This window comes from Tigriopus californicus, chromosome 12, assembly GCF_007210705.1.
Source record: "Tigriopus californicus strain San Diego chromosome 12, Tcal_SD_v2.1, whole genome shotgun sequence".
NCBI lineage: Eukaryota > Metazoa > Arthropoda > Copepoda > Harpacticoida > Harpacticidae > Tigriopus > Tigriopus californicus.
In genome coordinates, this window is record NC_081451.1 from 7,895,442 (window position 1) to 7,910,460 (window position 15,019).

At 37.3% G+C, this 15,019-nt stretch overlaps 1 protein-coding gene across 1 annotated transcript; it reads right to left on the reverse strand.

The window, feature by feature from the left end:
• Window positions 1-7,607: 7,607 nt before the first annotated feature.
• On the reverse strand, window positions 7,608-12,065 carry LOC131892023 (cleavage and polyadenylation specificity factor subunit 4-like). Its single transcript, XM_059241746.1, has 3 exons — window positions 11,770-12,065; window positions 9,937-10,089; window positions 7,608-8,194 (listed from the first exon to the last, which is right to left on the reverse strand). Exons 1-3 carry the CDS (start codon window positions 11,936-11,938, stop codon window positions 7,638-7,640), a joined length of 879 nt encoding a protein of 292 aa, XP_059097729.1. The 5' UTR covers window positions 11,939-12,065; the 3' UTR covers window positions 7,608-7,637.
• Between the last annotated feature and the right edge of the window lie 2,954 nt (window positions 12,066-15,019).

Below are 15,019 nucleotides of genomic sequence, written 5' to 3' on the forward strand. Positions count from 1 at the left end.
TTTCAATCGAAAAACAATTCGATTGTTTTTGATTAATTTGATGTTCATTTATTCTTCTGATTTTCAAGATTAATTCAGAAATATTTAGTATATGGACGGAGTTGTATATCAAGGAGATCATTATTTAATTAAAAACACCTTAATGTACTATACAGTACGGATAATCTTGTTTTATTTGTACTGGAGTTTATGTCTTGATTCAACGCAATGGCCTAAGTTGGCGGTGAGGGGAAATCCGTGTCGTTTCCTCTCTATAGAGTCCCTGCTTTAAGCAACATAAAAATGACATATTTGGGCCAAAAATCCAACATATTTTGTCGGAGCCATGTTATAAGGGCCATTATTTTCAAAGTTAGACAGACCATAACATATTTTGTCGGAGCCATGTTATAAGGGCCATTATTTTCAAAGTTAGACAGACCATATTAATTCCGAAATGGGAAAGAGGCACGGTGAATTGCTAATTAAACATTTAAACTGCTCATGACATGCGATGAATGCAATCTCTTTTTCGGGCATCATGTGACTCGGATTTCTAATTAGGTACATAAGATTGTGATATAATTAGCCAAAAACAATTCAAACACATTATAATTCGATGAAGAGGATTCGATTCGGTTCTGCCTTTACAATTGGTTGACTGACTTACAAAGAGCCCTCTAAAGCGCAGAGTGCAAACCATCTCTCGTATAGTATAGCAAGCCTACTGATTGCTCATATCTTGTCTGAGAGTTTCTAGTCTTGGGTCTCAAAGCTATGGGGGTAATATTCGGAGATCTTCTTTAATACAAGATGAAGTTGGTAAAGTTGACCAATATACAAAATATAACACCTTTTAAGTGATAAGTAGGGCCCAGCCAAAATTTGTAAATGGAGATGATGACTAGAGATGGGGAAATATGCAAAAAAATCCCAAATTATGCAAGAATTCTATACATATTTTCCATTTGCAGAAATTTGCCCTTTCATTTTCGATATTTCCTATCAAATCTTTTTTAACAATTGTTGATTAACATAAAGAATAGTTCTCTTCAAAAAAATGTGCCACATTGAGGAATGATTTTGAAGGATTTCAGTTATTCCACTATTTTTCTACTACCAGTAGTAAACAGAATGTCATATGCCGTTTGAACAATCTTAGGTAGCTGAGGCTAGTTTGGGTGGTTAGGTATTTTATGCTCTTCTAGGACTACCATGGCCTGAGTTATGAATGCCCTAGTTTTGAATCAAAACATAGACATTTATGCTCAAATTCAATTGAAAAATATCAATTACCTATCCGCCAGCCTGCATTTCAATTTTGATTCGAAATATATTCTGTAAAAGGCTTCTAGATAAACCCCATAAAGATTTTTTTTACCCAACATTTTGATATAATCAGAGTATTTTCAAGATCTTGATGTTCTAATCAAAGAAACCGCTAAAATCTGTTGTTTTTTGGCACTAGTTAGAAAATCCTAAAAAACGAAAAGGTGTAGAAGCCTTTTTGGTTTGACCTAGAATGGTGGGGAGAGGCATTAAGAATGTTGCCTTTTTGCATTTTAATGCTGCTTTTAGACCGCTCAGACAGACTATCTCTCAAGACCTCACACATTGGTTTATCAAAACATATTGATAATTAGTGACCTATATTAGAAACTTCTATTAGAGGGCACAGATGATGGCTTGGAGAACTGAGGGAAGAATTTCCTCACTAGCTGGCATGGCTTCAAATCCCTCCGTTGGAAGCAAACCTTTTGTTCAATTTGCTTCACTCTGATATTTGTAGAAAAGACGGAAATAGCTGTTTATGGACTAATTTTTGCTGCCTTTGAATCCTCGAATTCTACAATTCAGTTTTGAATGAAAAAACATTGTGTTTATTATTGTTACTTGAACTTCTTTGTATCGAAAAAGGCTATTCAATTGGTCGAGAAGATAGCAAGAAGTACCTATGTGAAGTAAAGGAAATTCAAGCAAAAAATGTTGTGCTTTACCCTGATTTGGAGGATGTTCTGATTCAGACAACCATTACAGTCCTCCTACACTATGATTCAATTGTATTTATGATTATCAAATGAGTTGCCCAATGAAGCTCAAAAAAGTCATTTTTTGGTGTAATTCTATCCCTATGATAACGTTTTGGCCCAATAACAGCTTCAACAAGCCGGCAAATTGAAATAAATGACCCATTAAGTATATACTTGGTGCAGGTTGATCGCGTGTTTGTTTAAATTCCCCCTCCCTTAACTGCCCGAAATCAGGGAGGGTGCTGCTTCATATTTTTCCTTGAGTTTTGTTTTCCTCACATGGCTAATTCATTCAAAATGAAGTTTTAAGTCTGGAAAATATAAGTATTGACACAACAAGGGAATTAGATAGCGCTTTCATGAGTGCGTTTTTCTGTTGCAAATCGTATCCATCTACCCGGCAGGAATATACGAATAGACAATAAATTAGGTTGCAATTGTAATGTCAAAAATTATCCAGCACTGCAAGGGAAATACTGTGTCAAAATGTACAAAAAATGGGTATTTACGTAACAATTCAGTGTTCCGGGTTGGATACAAACAAAAAGTACAACCGGTTGGAATCACAAAAGATGCATTTTTTCAACCGTCCAAAAGTTTATATTTTTGAGGGGAGTAAAATATGAAGGTATGTACACTCATTCTTCAATTTGCAGAGTAATTAGCTTAAGCCCAAAGCCCAACATTCATTTGCTAAAAGTGACATTACAGGCAAGGGACAAAAATATGCAGAGAATACAAAAAACATGTGTTGTGCCAACATTTTGTCATTGGTAAGAAATGTGGTGACACTTCCTTCATGGTAGAACTAGAGGGCGTACTAGTATGAAATCCCACATGGTTACACTTCTCTATTTTGACCACATAAAAATGACATTTTGTGGCTCAAAACATCATTTTTAAATCTGCTTGTGAAGGCGCAAACCCATCCGCTAGAAGGCGTTGCCATTTTTATGTCTGTCTGTGTTCTGTGGCGTCAATCGGTGCTGCCATTGCGGATTTGCGGGGCGCGAAAAGGCAATCTAGAGTCCAGCCCAAAGAGTCGAACTGTTTTTCACGTTACATAGTGATAATCATTAAAATATGCTGTATTCCTCGATTAGTGGTGTGTTTGTATGGTTAATCCGGACCCTAGCTGTGCCCGCAGTATCACGGCTCTAATGATTACACACTCAGCTAGAATAGTAGGTAAGTAGAATATACTTTGAATCATACCTAACATCCAAAACTCAATGTAGAAGGTGAACCTTCTGGTTGGTTCAAAATTCCTCTAGCATGCCTTGAAAAAAGTGTATCTATTTAACATTGCAAAAGCTGCCCTCAAGCGAGTTACCTTGTTACTCCTTGTCAAGCAAGGCTTAACAAGTTTCAAATCAAGTTGTTAAGGCTGAATAGAAATAGGCATTAATTCCGCAGTAAAGACATATTGGTACAAGGAAGTGCTTGTGGACTAATTTTTGACACGATTAAGACTGGATGGATTAATTTGAAAACTGACTAATCATGAAGTTTGAACACTTTGAGTTGGACTCACGTACAATCCCCAACAATAATTCGCCCACTAACTTTTATTGTTATTTGGTATCAAATATATTCTCTGAAACTGCTTTAGATTCTGAATAACTGTTCATAGCACAACAGAATGTCATAAAGGAACAAAATCCCAAAAACGGAGGCTAAAAGGCAAAAAGTGTTAACACTGACACAACAGAAAAAAACGAGTAATGCCGAGAAAATGTTTCAAATTTTAATAGAATTTTTTCCCAAGAATTGTTTTTTTCCAGGGATTGCTTGAATCGAAATAAAGATTTTCAACGAAATCCCAACTGATGACAAAATTTATCAGATTATAATGAAGATTGAGACTGATCCAACATCAAGCACGTATGGCTAACATGACATCAGCTCAATTTTGTTGAGGTTTTTACCTTTTTCGATCAAATTTTGGACAAATTACCCCTACACATCGATTCTGTACCTCTTTTGGCATTTTTCATGCTCACTTGTTAAATTAGCGGGGTTAAAATGTTTTTGGTTACTGTTGCAGTAGTTGAAATATTGATAGAAATATGAGCAACCCCTTGGATGCGATCAAAAAATGGTCACTTCATACCAAATTCAAAACTGGCATAACTGCAAAATATCTCACGACACCAACTACTTGTTCATTTTTCAAAAAACATGCATTTGCTTTATTGCTTTGATATTTTCAAAAAATAAGAAAATAACATATCATGCTTTGAGCACGTTGTAAACAAATTTTACAATTTTATTTTTTTTTTAATTTTTAATCAAATTTTGCTATTTTCACCTTTTTATGACTGATTTTGCTCCCTTTTTTCTGCCTTTTTGCCATTTTTTCACATTTCAGTTAACTTCTATTCATCACTCAAACCAGTTTCAAGTATTTCATCTAGATTTTGTATGCATGTATCGAGTACACACTTTTAACGTCATAAAAGGGGCAATGTGTGTCGTGAGGAGTTTAAAAGGTATGGTTTTCGCGATTACATTGATGTATATTGTTTTTAAAATCAGATATTTAGGACTAAAATTTTAAAATTTCGATATCGAAATCTATATACTCCTTCATGCAATTAATTCTACTCACTTTTTTATCCAACATACATATTACGCACTGTCATGAAACAGCCGTCCCAATATAAATTGAATTTTAAGTTGAATTTTGATTCTGGGCACTCACGCAAGCTCTTGTTCATTTTAACCGCGAAATGTCAAAAAGTAGTGTAGAATGCATATTCTGCTTTTAACCGGCCTTAATCCAATTTCAAGTTTATGATTTTCCTTTACAAAAACTTGATCCAATGATTGGATAAGCTTTGCTGACAATCAAACATAGTGCGCCGTAAAAAGAAACCCGCAATGACTTGGTTGGAGAGAAAATAGTTTCAAATCACACATCTAACAGGAATCGGGCTTGTCGGCATCTTTATTGTTGATTGTCGGCATCCACTGCTTTGAACTTATGTAACGGTTAATTTAATCCTTTGATTTACACCTTGAGGGTGTTCAAAAAGCCTGTCAAGTTTCCAGGGATATTCCCAAACGCATCTTGGCATTTTTCTATCTCAGAAAATCATAGAAAACAACCTTGATTTCTTTTTTACAAACTAACCTACATGTCTAAAACATTATAAGAACTAAATTCCAAAAACCTTTTCAAAGAAAATTCGGAGTACACTTAGTTAGTTAGCAATTTTTGAAAAATCAAAACATCATTTCTTACACCTCTACTTAGTAACATGGGATTTTTTGTCCAAGTTTCATCGTTTGTTGCACCAAGATGCCCCGGTTATATCTCAATTCAATTTCCCAAATAATTGATAACAATTTTCAATTTCACAAAAATGAAAGATTTATTTTTTTCTATTTCTTGCATAATTTCTAACTGACTCAAAACGATATACAAGCATATTCAAAACCTCAACAGATAAGATTTTAGAAAATTTATTGTGAAGCCATATAAAGGACACATTTTGTTAGGCAGTCACTGAAAATTTCATTTTTTCTTCTTCTTTGTTTCATTCCTCTTAAATGCCCAAAGTTGAAATCCCCATACTTAAACAGAAAGTTGTTAGTATAACAAGATGGAAATTTAAAGGTTATGGTTATCGAATTACTCAAACCGATAGAACTACAAAATATTTTCGCTAACCAGACAGGGAATCGTTCATACCTTGAAAATTATTTACAATACATTGCAGTTCAACTGATTGAGATATTCTCAGTGTAAACATCGGCAATCCCGGGCTATCATCAAGTGGCGATTGGTTTTCCAACAGTGATCAATCAGGAGGTTTGTTAGGGTACCGTATTGGAAGAGCATCCACTTTCCAGTTTGCGACTCCTGGTTCGATCCCAGGCTACCTAAGTCCAGCTTCTTTGCGGTATTTAAATTACAGCATGAGTTGCTGCTTCAACAGCTGAAATGGGCGAACCTGCGGTCATTCCCGAGAGTTAGGTAATAATTAATGTTGGGCTGTGACAATGAAGAGGGAATATCCCTCAATTGGGACACATATCAATCAGTTGGCAGGCAGAGCGAGAGAGCTGCCATCTATCTAACTTCGTTACAAACAAACAAAACAAGTGATCCCTCTGATAGAAGAAAAATCAGGGTTTCCTTTTTTTGGATTAACTAACGGGTTTCCAATATTCTGCTTCTAATGTCATATGCCGCTGAAAATGTAAATTGGTAGCCCTAGTCGCAACCTCCCGTGATTATTTTTTCGATCCCATCAGTAGTTTTCAACCATGATGAACTTATCCAGCAGCCGGCCATTTCCTCCAATTGTAATTTTTCCCAAGTTAAAATACGCCACAGAAACTCTGCTAGCGGTGATTTGCCCTAATAATTTATTCTGCCCCATCGAAATTCGCCAAAGTACACTTCCCTTCTTTGTTCTAGGTTAGCGCTTGCGAAAATCGTAATTCAAGTTCATTTGAAATTTCATCGTTAGGGAGGGGAAACCGGTGGGCGCCGCTTACAAAACGACTGAGGCTTTTTAAAGAAACACTAATCTTCTCTATGCGTTGGGCAATATCAGCAGGGCTGTCCAAATAATGCAAATAAAATTGGCAATTTTGTTTTTGAAAATGTAACAAAAATGGCAAAAAGTGCGGTTATCTTGAGTTCAACTTTTTTTATAAAGAGCCAAGATCCAAGTTATGAAACAGCAAAATGGAATGGTCTACTAAAATTTAAGAGTATGTCAAAAAAGGGTACACAAACTTTCTCTTAAGCACAGTAATGTACTGAATGTATTGAGCAGGCCCTATTTCCTTTTTAAAGTGCGCCAGGCATCCAAACCAAAAGGATTAAAGCAAGCTAGAGTAATAATTATGCTCTTATATGCTTTGAACAACAGTAGCTTGCATCATGGCAAAACATTTGTTCATAAGTTGTACATCCACTGTGTTGTGCTTACAAGTGAGCATTCCACAGAAACGGTAGTAAATCTTTCTTTCATTAGATATTTTGGCTATGTACTGAAAAAAAGTATTTGGAGCTCTTGATAATTTCTTTCGCAATTTAATTGTCTTTTTTTTAATACTTTCAATGCAAAGGGGGTAAATTCAATGGGAAAATTCGATTTGTTAAAGCCATAATGCAAAAAATAATGCATTATTATGAAAATTGTTATTTGAACAGCCCTTAGTCTTAGGCTTTGATTCAAGACCGCTTCAAAGTAGGAACCATATTAGCATACATTTGCGTCATGAGATTGCATTGACGTCTTATGTTTTTGTTAATTTAAAGAAAAGCTCAAAAGTATGTTCCAACAAAAGAAAATTCAACCAATTTTTGTCCAGTAAAACCACCAAGCACACCAAACAAAATTTCTCTATTTCTCTTATCTTCGAAATTTAACTAACTGCTTTAGTTGGTTGCTTGTGTTTTGCGACTGGTGTGGAAATGGTGGAGTGTTCTTTGAGAGTCAATAACTTCAGTAGAAAAATGCGTGTCCCTGTTTGCAGGGTGAAGTAACGGTACCAGTCAAAAAATTGAATAAAACAATCAAACGCGCGTTCTTTTGAGTGAAGATTGGGATTAACAAAATAAGTCGAGTCACAGGCTTAAAAATAATACTTGTGTTGCTTCATTATTCAATTACGGATGGCGGCATGATTGCTCAAGAAGGCTAAATGTCCTTTGGGACACCGATTGGCAAAGTGGCCTTGCTCTCCACATTTGAAACACACCACTTCATCCAGACTCTTGAACTTCTTGGGCTGATCCGTTCCCGGGCCCCCGGCGGGTTGATACGTAGTTCCCTGAGGGTGACCCGGTCGGTAACCGAAGAACCCGCCTCCGTGGTCGTTGGAATTCATATGAGCCTCTCTCATTTCGGGTGTGAGCTTCTGGCAATGCGACACCTTATGACCCACCTCCCCACAGTAATGGCACGTGATAATGACCTTCTTCCCGAACTTGGGGTCGTTGTCTGACGCGGTGGGCAGCTCAAACCGAGGGTGAGCGTCCTTGCATTCGGAGCCTGCCGGACAGAAGCCGGCCAAATAATTGAGGCAGAGGATCCGGCGCACATGACGATGGCGACACTGCGGACCGTGACGGCAGAACCCGCGGTCGTACCAGGGACAATCGCGGATTTTGCTCTCGGGGTCGATATGTAGGAAAGGACATTCCTTGTTGTGGCAAGCATCTGAAATAGATGATATTAGCTTGAATTAGCTAAAGAACAAATTAACCCACCCACCCCCCCTCCACTTGTGTGTGGGGTGGGCGCGAAAACGACAAGTCATGTTTCGTTATATTTTCGGTATTTTGCTGATCAGAATTTACGGAATCGACGTTGGTTAATGCAAATTGAAATGAATGAGAGTGCTCAGGCCAGTCTTTCAAACAAAAGAGGAAAAAAGCCCGGTCTTTTCTTAAAACACTTTTGAATTCATTTTTGAATACAAATGTATGATCAATAGACCTCGAAATAAAAAATTTGCCCTTTTAGCCAAAATATTTTTCCTTGAAAAGTTGAGAAAAATGCGAGAAAACGTTGTGAAAACGTGCCAAAAAAGGTATAATTGTGCAAAAACAAGTTAGAATGATGCAGAAAGAATTGGTACACTGAGGAAAAGGTCGTTTTTAACTCCTTTTAGCCTCTTTGCGGTATTTTTATCTGTTACAAAATCCTGGCACCCAATTGTGTTCAGAAGCTATAAACATTTTTTTCTTGCAGTTTTTCCACATTAGAATACGTTTTCTACTGATACAGATGTCATGGTCTGGATTTTTCTGGATTTTCTGGAGCCTCCTGCTTTGTGGCCGAGGGTGCTTTTATTCACAAAATAATTTAGGGTCGGATCAAACCTTGGACGGCAGATGTAGTTCAACTTCAGGCTCTCAATTTTTTTGCAGAACTTCCCAAACCGAAAAAATGGAGTTGAATTTGATCTATTCAATTCATTGGTAGACCAAATATTGTATAGGGTTAAAGTGGCAACAATTAGACAAATCAAAATCTTTCATTTTGATTATATTAGGGATTACATTCTTTGCACCGGTTAGAAAAAAACCAGTAAAAGCCCAAACCAAAAAAAGGGCAAAAAAGGTTTGAGGATTTAATCATTTATCAGATTATGCTGCACAGAAGTAAATAAAAATTGTCCCAAAATAGGTTGAAATTATCGTACAATGGGAAAGAAAGTGAGAAAAAGGGTCGATAGGGTCGAAGAAGTGGAAAAACCAGTAGGAAGTGAAAAATGGAAATTTGGCCCAAAACTTGGTTTCCAGTCAAAAACGCTAAAATAAGTTAAAACTTTTTTTCAGGTTTTCACTTTTTTTCCAAAGTTTAATGATCAGTATGCCCTTTAGGAAGTGAAAAATTATTATGCAAACTGAATTCAAATATCAAATATTGACCTAACTACAATGTTCATTTTTTAACTTTGGGATTGCATTCTCACTAGCGGTAGGGAAGTCCGCAAAAAGAAGGTGCCATTTTGAACGTTAATGGCCAACTTTAAGTTCCGAAAATATTCCAAACCAGTACGCACGTGCTTATCCACCGAATGTATTTTCCATAACTTAAAATTAACTGATAACTGAAATTGCCCCTAAAGAGGTTTGTGCGTTCAAATAGCTCACTTTTTCCGCCAAAATATGCCGTAACAAGATTAAAAACAAAAATGCTCCCTATAACTTGAAAAAGTGAACATAATGACATGATAACACGTCAAAATATGAGACGCACTATGAAAACAACAATCCGGAATACAGTATGTCGATTGTCTACATAAAAGAGTAAACTCACGCAATGCCACGCTCACGAAAGCTTCGCTTTTTACAGCACTGTTTACAACGCTGGTTTTTCTTCTGAACAAGAACTAATTTGGAAACATTGGGGCCAATCAGAATACCCGAATTTGTAGATATCTAAATACTTACTGAATCTTGAGTAGAAGTAGCACTCAGGCATTTTGGACATGTCGTATTCGTGTAAGAATTCGCATTGGTCACCCTTCTTGCACAAACCACGCAACCAATGCTTACAAACCACGGTTTTATCGCCGCGAACATGGCGAAAGGGACATTGAGTGCCTGGAAACGATAAAACAGTTCAATATGTTTTATTATAACTCATTTTACACCATCAATCAAATGTTGCCGAGCAAAACGGTAAACGGTAGACGGACATTTTGTCTCATGCACGTCAGTGATAAGCTGAAACTAAACACGTTTTGATATTTATCCTTGGAAGTTTTGGTTTCAAACTTGATGTATTTAGACCCATTAGATCAAAAGTATAACTGCTAATCCCGACTCTCGGAAATAACACTTTTGGTTTGTTCATGACAAATTGCAATGAATTTTCCGACTTAAATTTGAAATCAAAGTAATTCATTACATTTCAATGGATGTATTTGAGAATTTTCATTTACAAAATACTAGTGCTAGGGCGAGTCCTTTGATTTTTTGACTTTTGGCCGGACTCGAGTCTTTTACTGGAGTCAATTCAATCGAAAGGACTTATATCTAGCGAAATAAAAAGAAATGAATATTACTCGTTTTACTCGTAAAGTACAAGGCCATAGTATTATTGATATCATGGCCGTTTTAGACGTAATACTCCACAGATTAGTTGGCAGTCCTTCTTTCATACATAACACAGACCGATAATACTGACTCATGAAAAGAATGACATCTTACTTTCTGAGAGCTAAATATTGAATGCTTATCCTAAATGAAAGCTTCAACTGTTTCACATAGGCTAAATGCCTTATTTTTCCTATGTGGGGATCTACAAAACAAAGGCAATATTAAGCACTAGTGTAAAAACTGTCGAAAAACATATGTTTGTAACAGCAAGTGTAGACACGGTTTGCCGAGAACCAAAGTCGCCTGAGGTTTTGAACAAATAAATTCATAGGATTACGTATTTGTGAGTATGCTAGAGCACGAGATGTAGATTTAGAAATTATTTAGCATGATATTAGTAGTAGTTTATCTAAAAGATGATTTCGAAACGTTAAATATGGGTCGGTCTTACTTACTTCAAAATGATAGTGTTGCCAAAATGGAGTTAATGTCTCTCATTACTATTTTGCAGTTACACCCGCATCTATCCATTTTCATGGCTATTAATCTGCATACATGAAATGCGATTGCATTTATATGTGATATAATGTACATTAACTCAAATCAAATTATATTAAGATTTGATTGCTTTAAAAGCAATCTAGTCAGTTTAGGCTTCGTGACCCAATGTAACTGAAACAGTTTCTATTTTACATTATTCCAAACTCAAACTACATTTACCGTTTCGTTTTAACGGGTAAAATCACTAACCAACTTGCAAATTTATTTCAAGCTTTCTTGTAACTTTAAATAATTGCTATGTAGTTTTAGATGCACAAGCTTTTCTCCACTCATACATCGGCGGTACTACTTCTTCCAAATCAATCTGACCTCAACGATACTCATACCATTAAACTTTCGAGCTGGGTTTGCCAACTGATTGATAACAATATATAACAAAGTGTTTTCGTGCCATTCCTGTTATTGGCCTTGAAATTTGCGTCAAACGTTATTCTCCACCAATTAGTTGGAGATGTTCATTGTTAAAAGGTTTAGATAGAGATTTTAAGGGTTATTACTCTCATGTCAGTGTCAAAGAGTAGCACCGCCAACTAATCGGTGGAGAATAACGTTTACCATCTCATGAATGATGAATGGAGTGAATGCCAAAGTAGAATCGTACGTGAGTAAGTACGTACGTACCTAGTGAGCATGTGGATCGGACGTAGAATTCGCAAACGGCCGAGCCGGACTTGTCCATGCCCGGAAAGGGCAAAGGTTGGGCGCCCAATTGTTGCGCCAACGCCACTTCGATGTCGAACTGGATGTGATCCACATTGGCCACCACCTGATCCATCATGAACGGGATCATGCGATCAATCAACGGCCGCGTCACTCTTGGATGGCACGAAGAAAAATGAACCCTCTGAGGTCAGGTTGCCTTCTTGAGATCGCACGAAATTTGCGTTTGTTGACAAAGTGGAGCAGCAGAATCTCCCAGGGTGACCCAAGAGAATTGAACGCGGTTCAATGTCACTTGTCCGAGGGATTCACACCAGATGGCTGCGGAATGAGCCAACTGATTTATCAGTTAAAGGCTGCTGAAGCTTGTAGAAGTGGTATGTATACCTTCGATCGATTGGAGTGGCAGTCTTTGATGGTTCAGCCAGGTAATTAGAGAGTAGTTTCTGTCGGTAGAGGGCGTCACCACGGACTTCTAGAGGTATGGACTGCAAACGGAAGCAAAAATATCCTATCTCCTAAACCGCTCAAATCGGCATTCATACGACCACAAGATCTTGTTGAATAGATAAACTCAGCCAAGTTTGAGCCCAAAAGCATGCTTAGGGGAACTCAGGAGATGTGCCCAAATCTATACAGTAAACACTACATAAAATTTGAATTTTCGGCCTGCTCTTGGTCAGCTACATAAGCTTTTGGCAACATAACTTTGAAGCGATCAACTTTGCATGTAAATGATATAAAATTGACCTACCGTTAATTGAAGGGATCTACGTTTCTTATTTTATTACTTTCATTCAAAAAGTGGCTCAGAGTGGCTATGACCAAGAGCAGGCCGATTTGCCGGCAAGCTTGTTCGCAGTCCATATTTCTAGAAGTCCGTGGCGTAGCCTTCAATTTGTTGAAGTAGCACAGTTCAATAGGGCTTGTCAAGTGAACGCGTTCATGCACAACTGACCTTATTCCATGGAGTAAAATCCAAGACAACATGCTGAGCCAAACCGCACTTTGCATGCAATGCATTTTGACATTTATCTCGTTTAACTGCTTGTCTAGGCAAATAGCATTGTAGTATACAGTCAATTTGATAGTGCGTTCTCCGAACTCCGAACTGAACTCTTTATTGCGAGATCTTTCTCATTGGATCACAGGTTTGTTTTTGCAATGTTACAATATATTTATATATTTATTTCGTCCCATTCTGGGTTTTGGGGCCGCCATTCGAGTCGATGATCCACTAGAAAGGGGGGGGAGACCTGGGATCGAACCCATGAACCCATCTGGCTCAGATTAAACATTTTTTGCAAAACCTCCAAGTTTTGTAACAATCAGCATTTCTTTTCTTTTTTTCTCCAGGTCCTTGTTTCAACAATCGTAACAATTCACATAACTTTAGATTTCTTAATGTTTTCAAAAACAAGCAAACCTGTTAGCATTGGTTTGCCAACTGCCGACGACCCAGCCGAACTGTTTCCTTTAGGACTATTCTGTAGCTCCGTACAGATTTGAGTCACCCTGAATTAGAGCTCATTCCCCATATACGATTTTCACTGTTTTACATCGTACAAGCTCATTCAATGGCAATCTAAGAAGCTGTCTGTCATGGCTTGGAAAATTGATAAGTCCAGAGCTGATTTTATTGCATAAGCCATTTCGATTTTTTACACTCATTTACAAGAGTTTCGAAGTATGAAATAAGCAATTTTTCACGCAACCTCGCATTAGTGAAAGTTTTATTCACCCAGGAGTTATATCATTTTTACAAACTTTGTCAAAACAGACCAAACCCCTAAAAGGATACGAGTACTGATAATCAAAACTATTATTTGCTAGTCCTGCCATAATTTGATGAGGTAATTGTAAATTATGTTTTCATAACCTTTGTGGCCAAAATAAGGCTTATGAATTCTCAAATGGAGCAACAAATTGTACAATGAAGGAGCCCGAGGAAGAAGAAAGCCGGACTTCATTGTTGTAACTAGACTTGATTCTCGAGGGCTTGAAGATGCTCCCAAAACGCATGTGAAGCCTCTACCTTCACTAGAATTGATTCTAAATCCTTAGTTGGGACAATGCTCATGGATGCTTTTGAAGAGGTACAAAATCAAGTACATTTCGTATCTTTTCTGACACACTGTACAGTCCCAACCTTTCTAACCTCTTCCAATATGAGGGCTCTTTCATTTCTTTGATGTTCCTGGTAAAACATCTTTGGACCTGCTCGTAGGTGTGAGTAGAAAGGCAATCAATTTCGCACTCTCTTCACCAATAGATACAACCGTTTCATGATGAAATGATTATCTTTATCTTGTTAGATTATGCCAAATAGCAGTAATGGGGTGGAGTCCAAAATTGTCCTTCCAGGAACAGGCAATTTCACGTCTGACAGTGCTGTGAGCTAATAACAATGAGGCTAAGAATCGTCAAACAATGGTGGATTTCTGAGTGAGCAAGAGAAAGTAGCTTGTTCAGTGTCTACAAGAATTGAAAACAAACAACTATTGGCATCATTAGTTTCCCGAAACATTCAAGCACCGATTGATATTAGTGACTCCACCCCGTGCCAGCCCCGAGAGAGATTTTCAAAAACATTGATTCAAATTTTAACAGATTTTTCTATTTATGAACAGCCACGGAACTCCTCACCTAAAATGAAATTGTGCCCCATGATGTCCTGATTTCAAAAAGTACCCTCATATGCTTCGGCAATTTTTTTTGGCAAGATATGGCCTGGGCTTCGCGTGTCTCCCCTATCTATCCTAATGACGATGGAAGTATCGAATAAGGTAACGTCAAATTGGCATTCAGTGAATTCATTGCGAAAAAAGTAAAACCTTGCAAAATTTGGTTTTTAAAAAAAGATAGAATATAAAATAGAAGAAAATAATTCAATTTTCTATTCATGACCAAGTCAATCACCCTCACATGAACGCTTTCTTGTCTCTTTTGAGCAAGAACCACTGAAAATGGACGGGGGGCGCTAGAGTCAAGAATCAACATTTCGGATTCAAGTGAACTGATTGTGTTCTTCTTCAAATCAGACTGACCGAAGGTGGCTACGACAGTGACTTTCGATTTTTAGTTTCATCGAACAACTGAATCAAAAGTGAAGCTTTCTCTCCAAAATTAGTGCATGATTCTACACACCTTCTTGAGGTAATCAACTGAAAAGAAAACTGAAAAGCCAACTCATTCATGTTTTTTTGCCTTG

Bases quoted from the DNA above. Each gene is read 5' to 3' on its own strand.
- LOC131892023 (XM_059241746.1), bottom strand. From the start codon at position 11,938: ATGATCCCGTTCATGATGGATCAGGTGGTGGCCAATGTGGATCACATC. The intron at 10,090-11,769 runs GTACGTACGTAC...TATCGTTTCCAG, and splicing joins CCGATCCACATGCTCACTAG to GCACTCAATGTCCCTTTCGC. The intron at 8,195-9,936 runs GTAAGTATTTAG...CATCTATTTCAG, and splicing joins CTACTTCTACTCAAGATTCA to ATGCTTGCCACAACAAGGAA.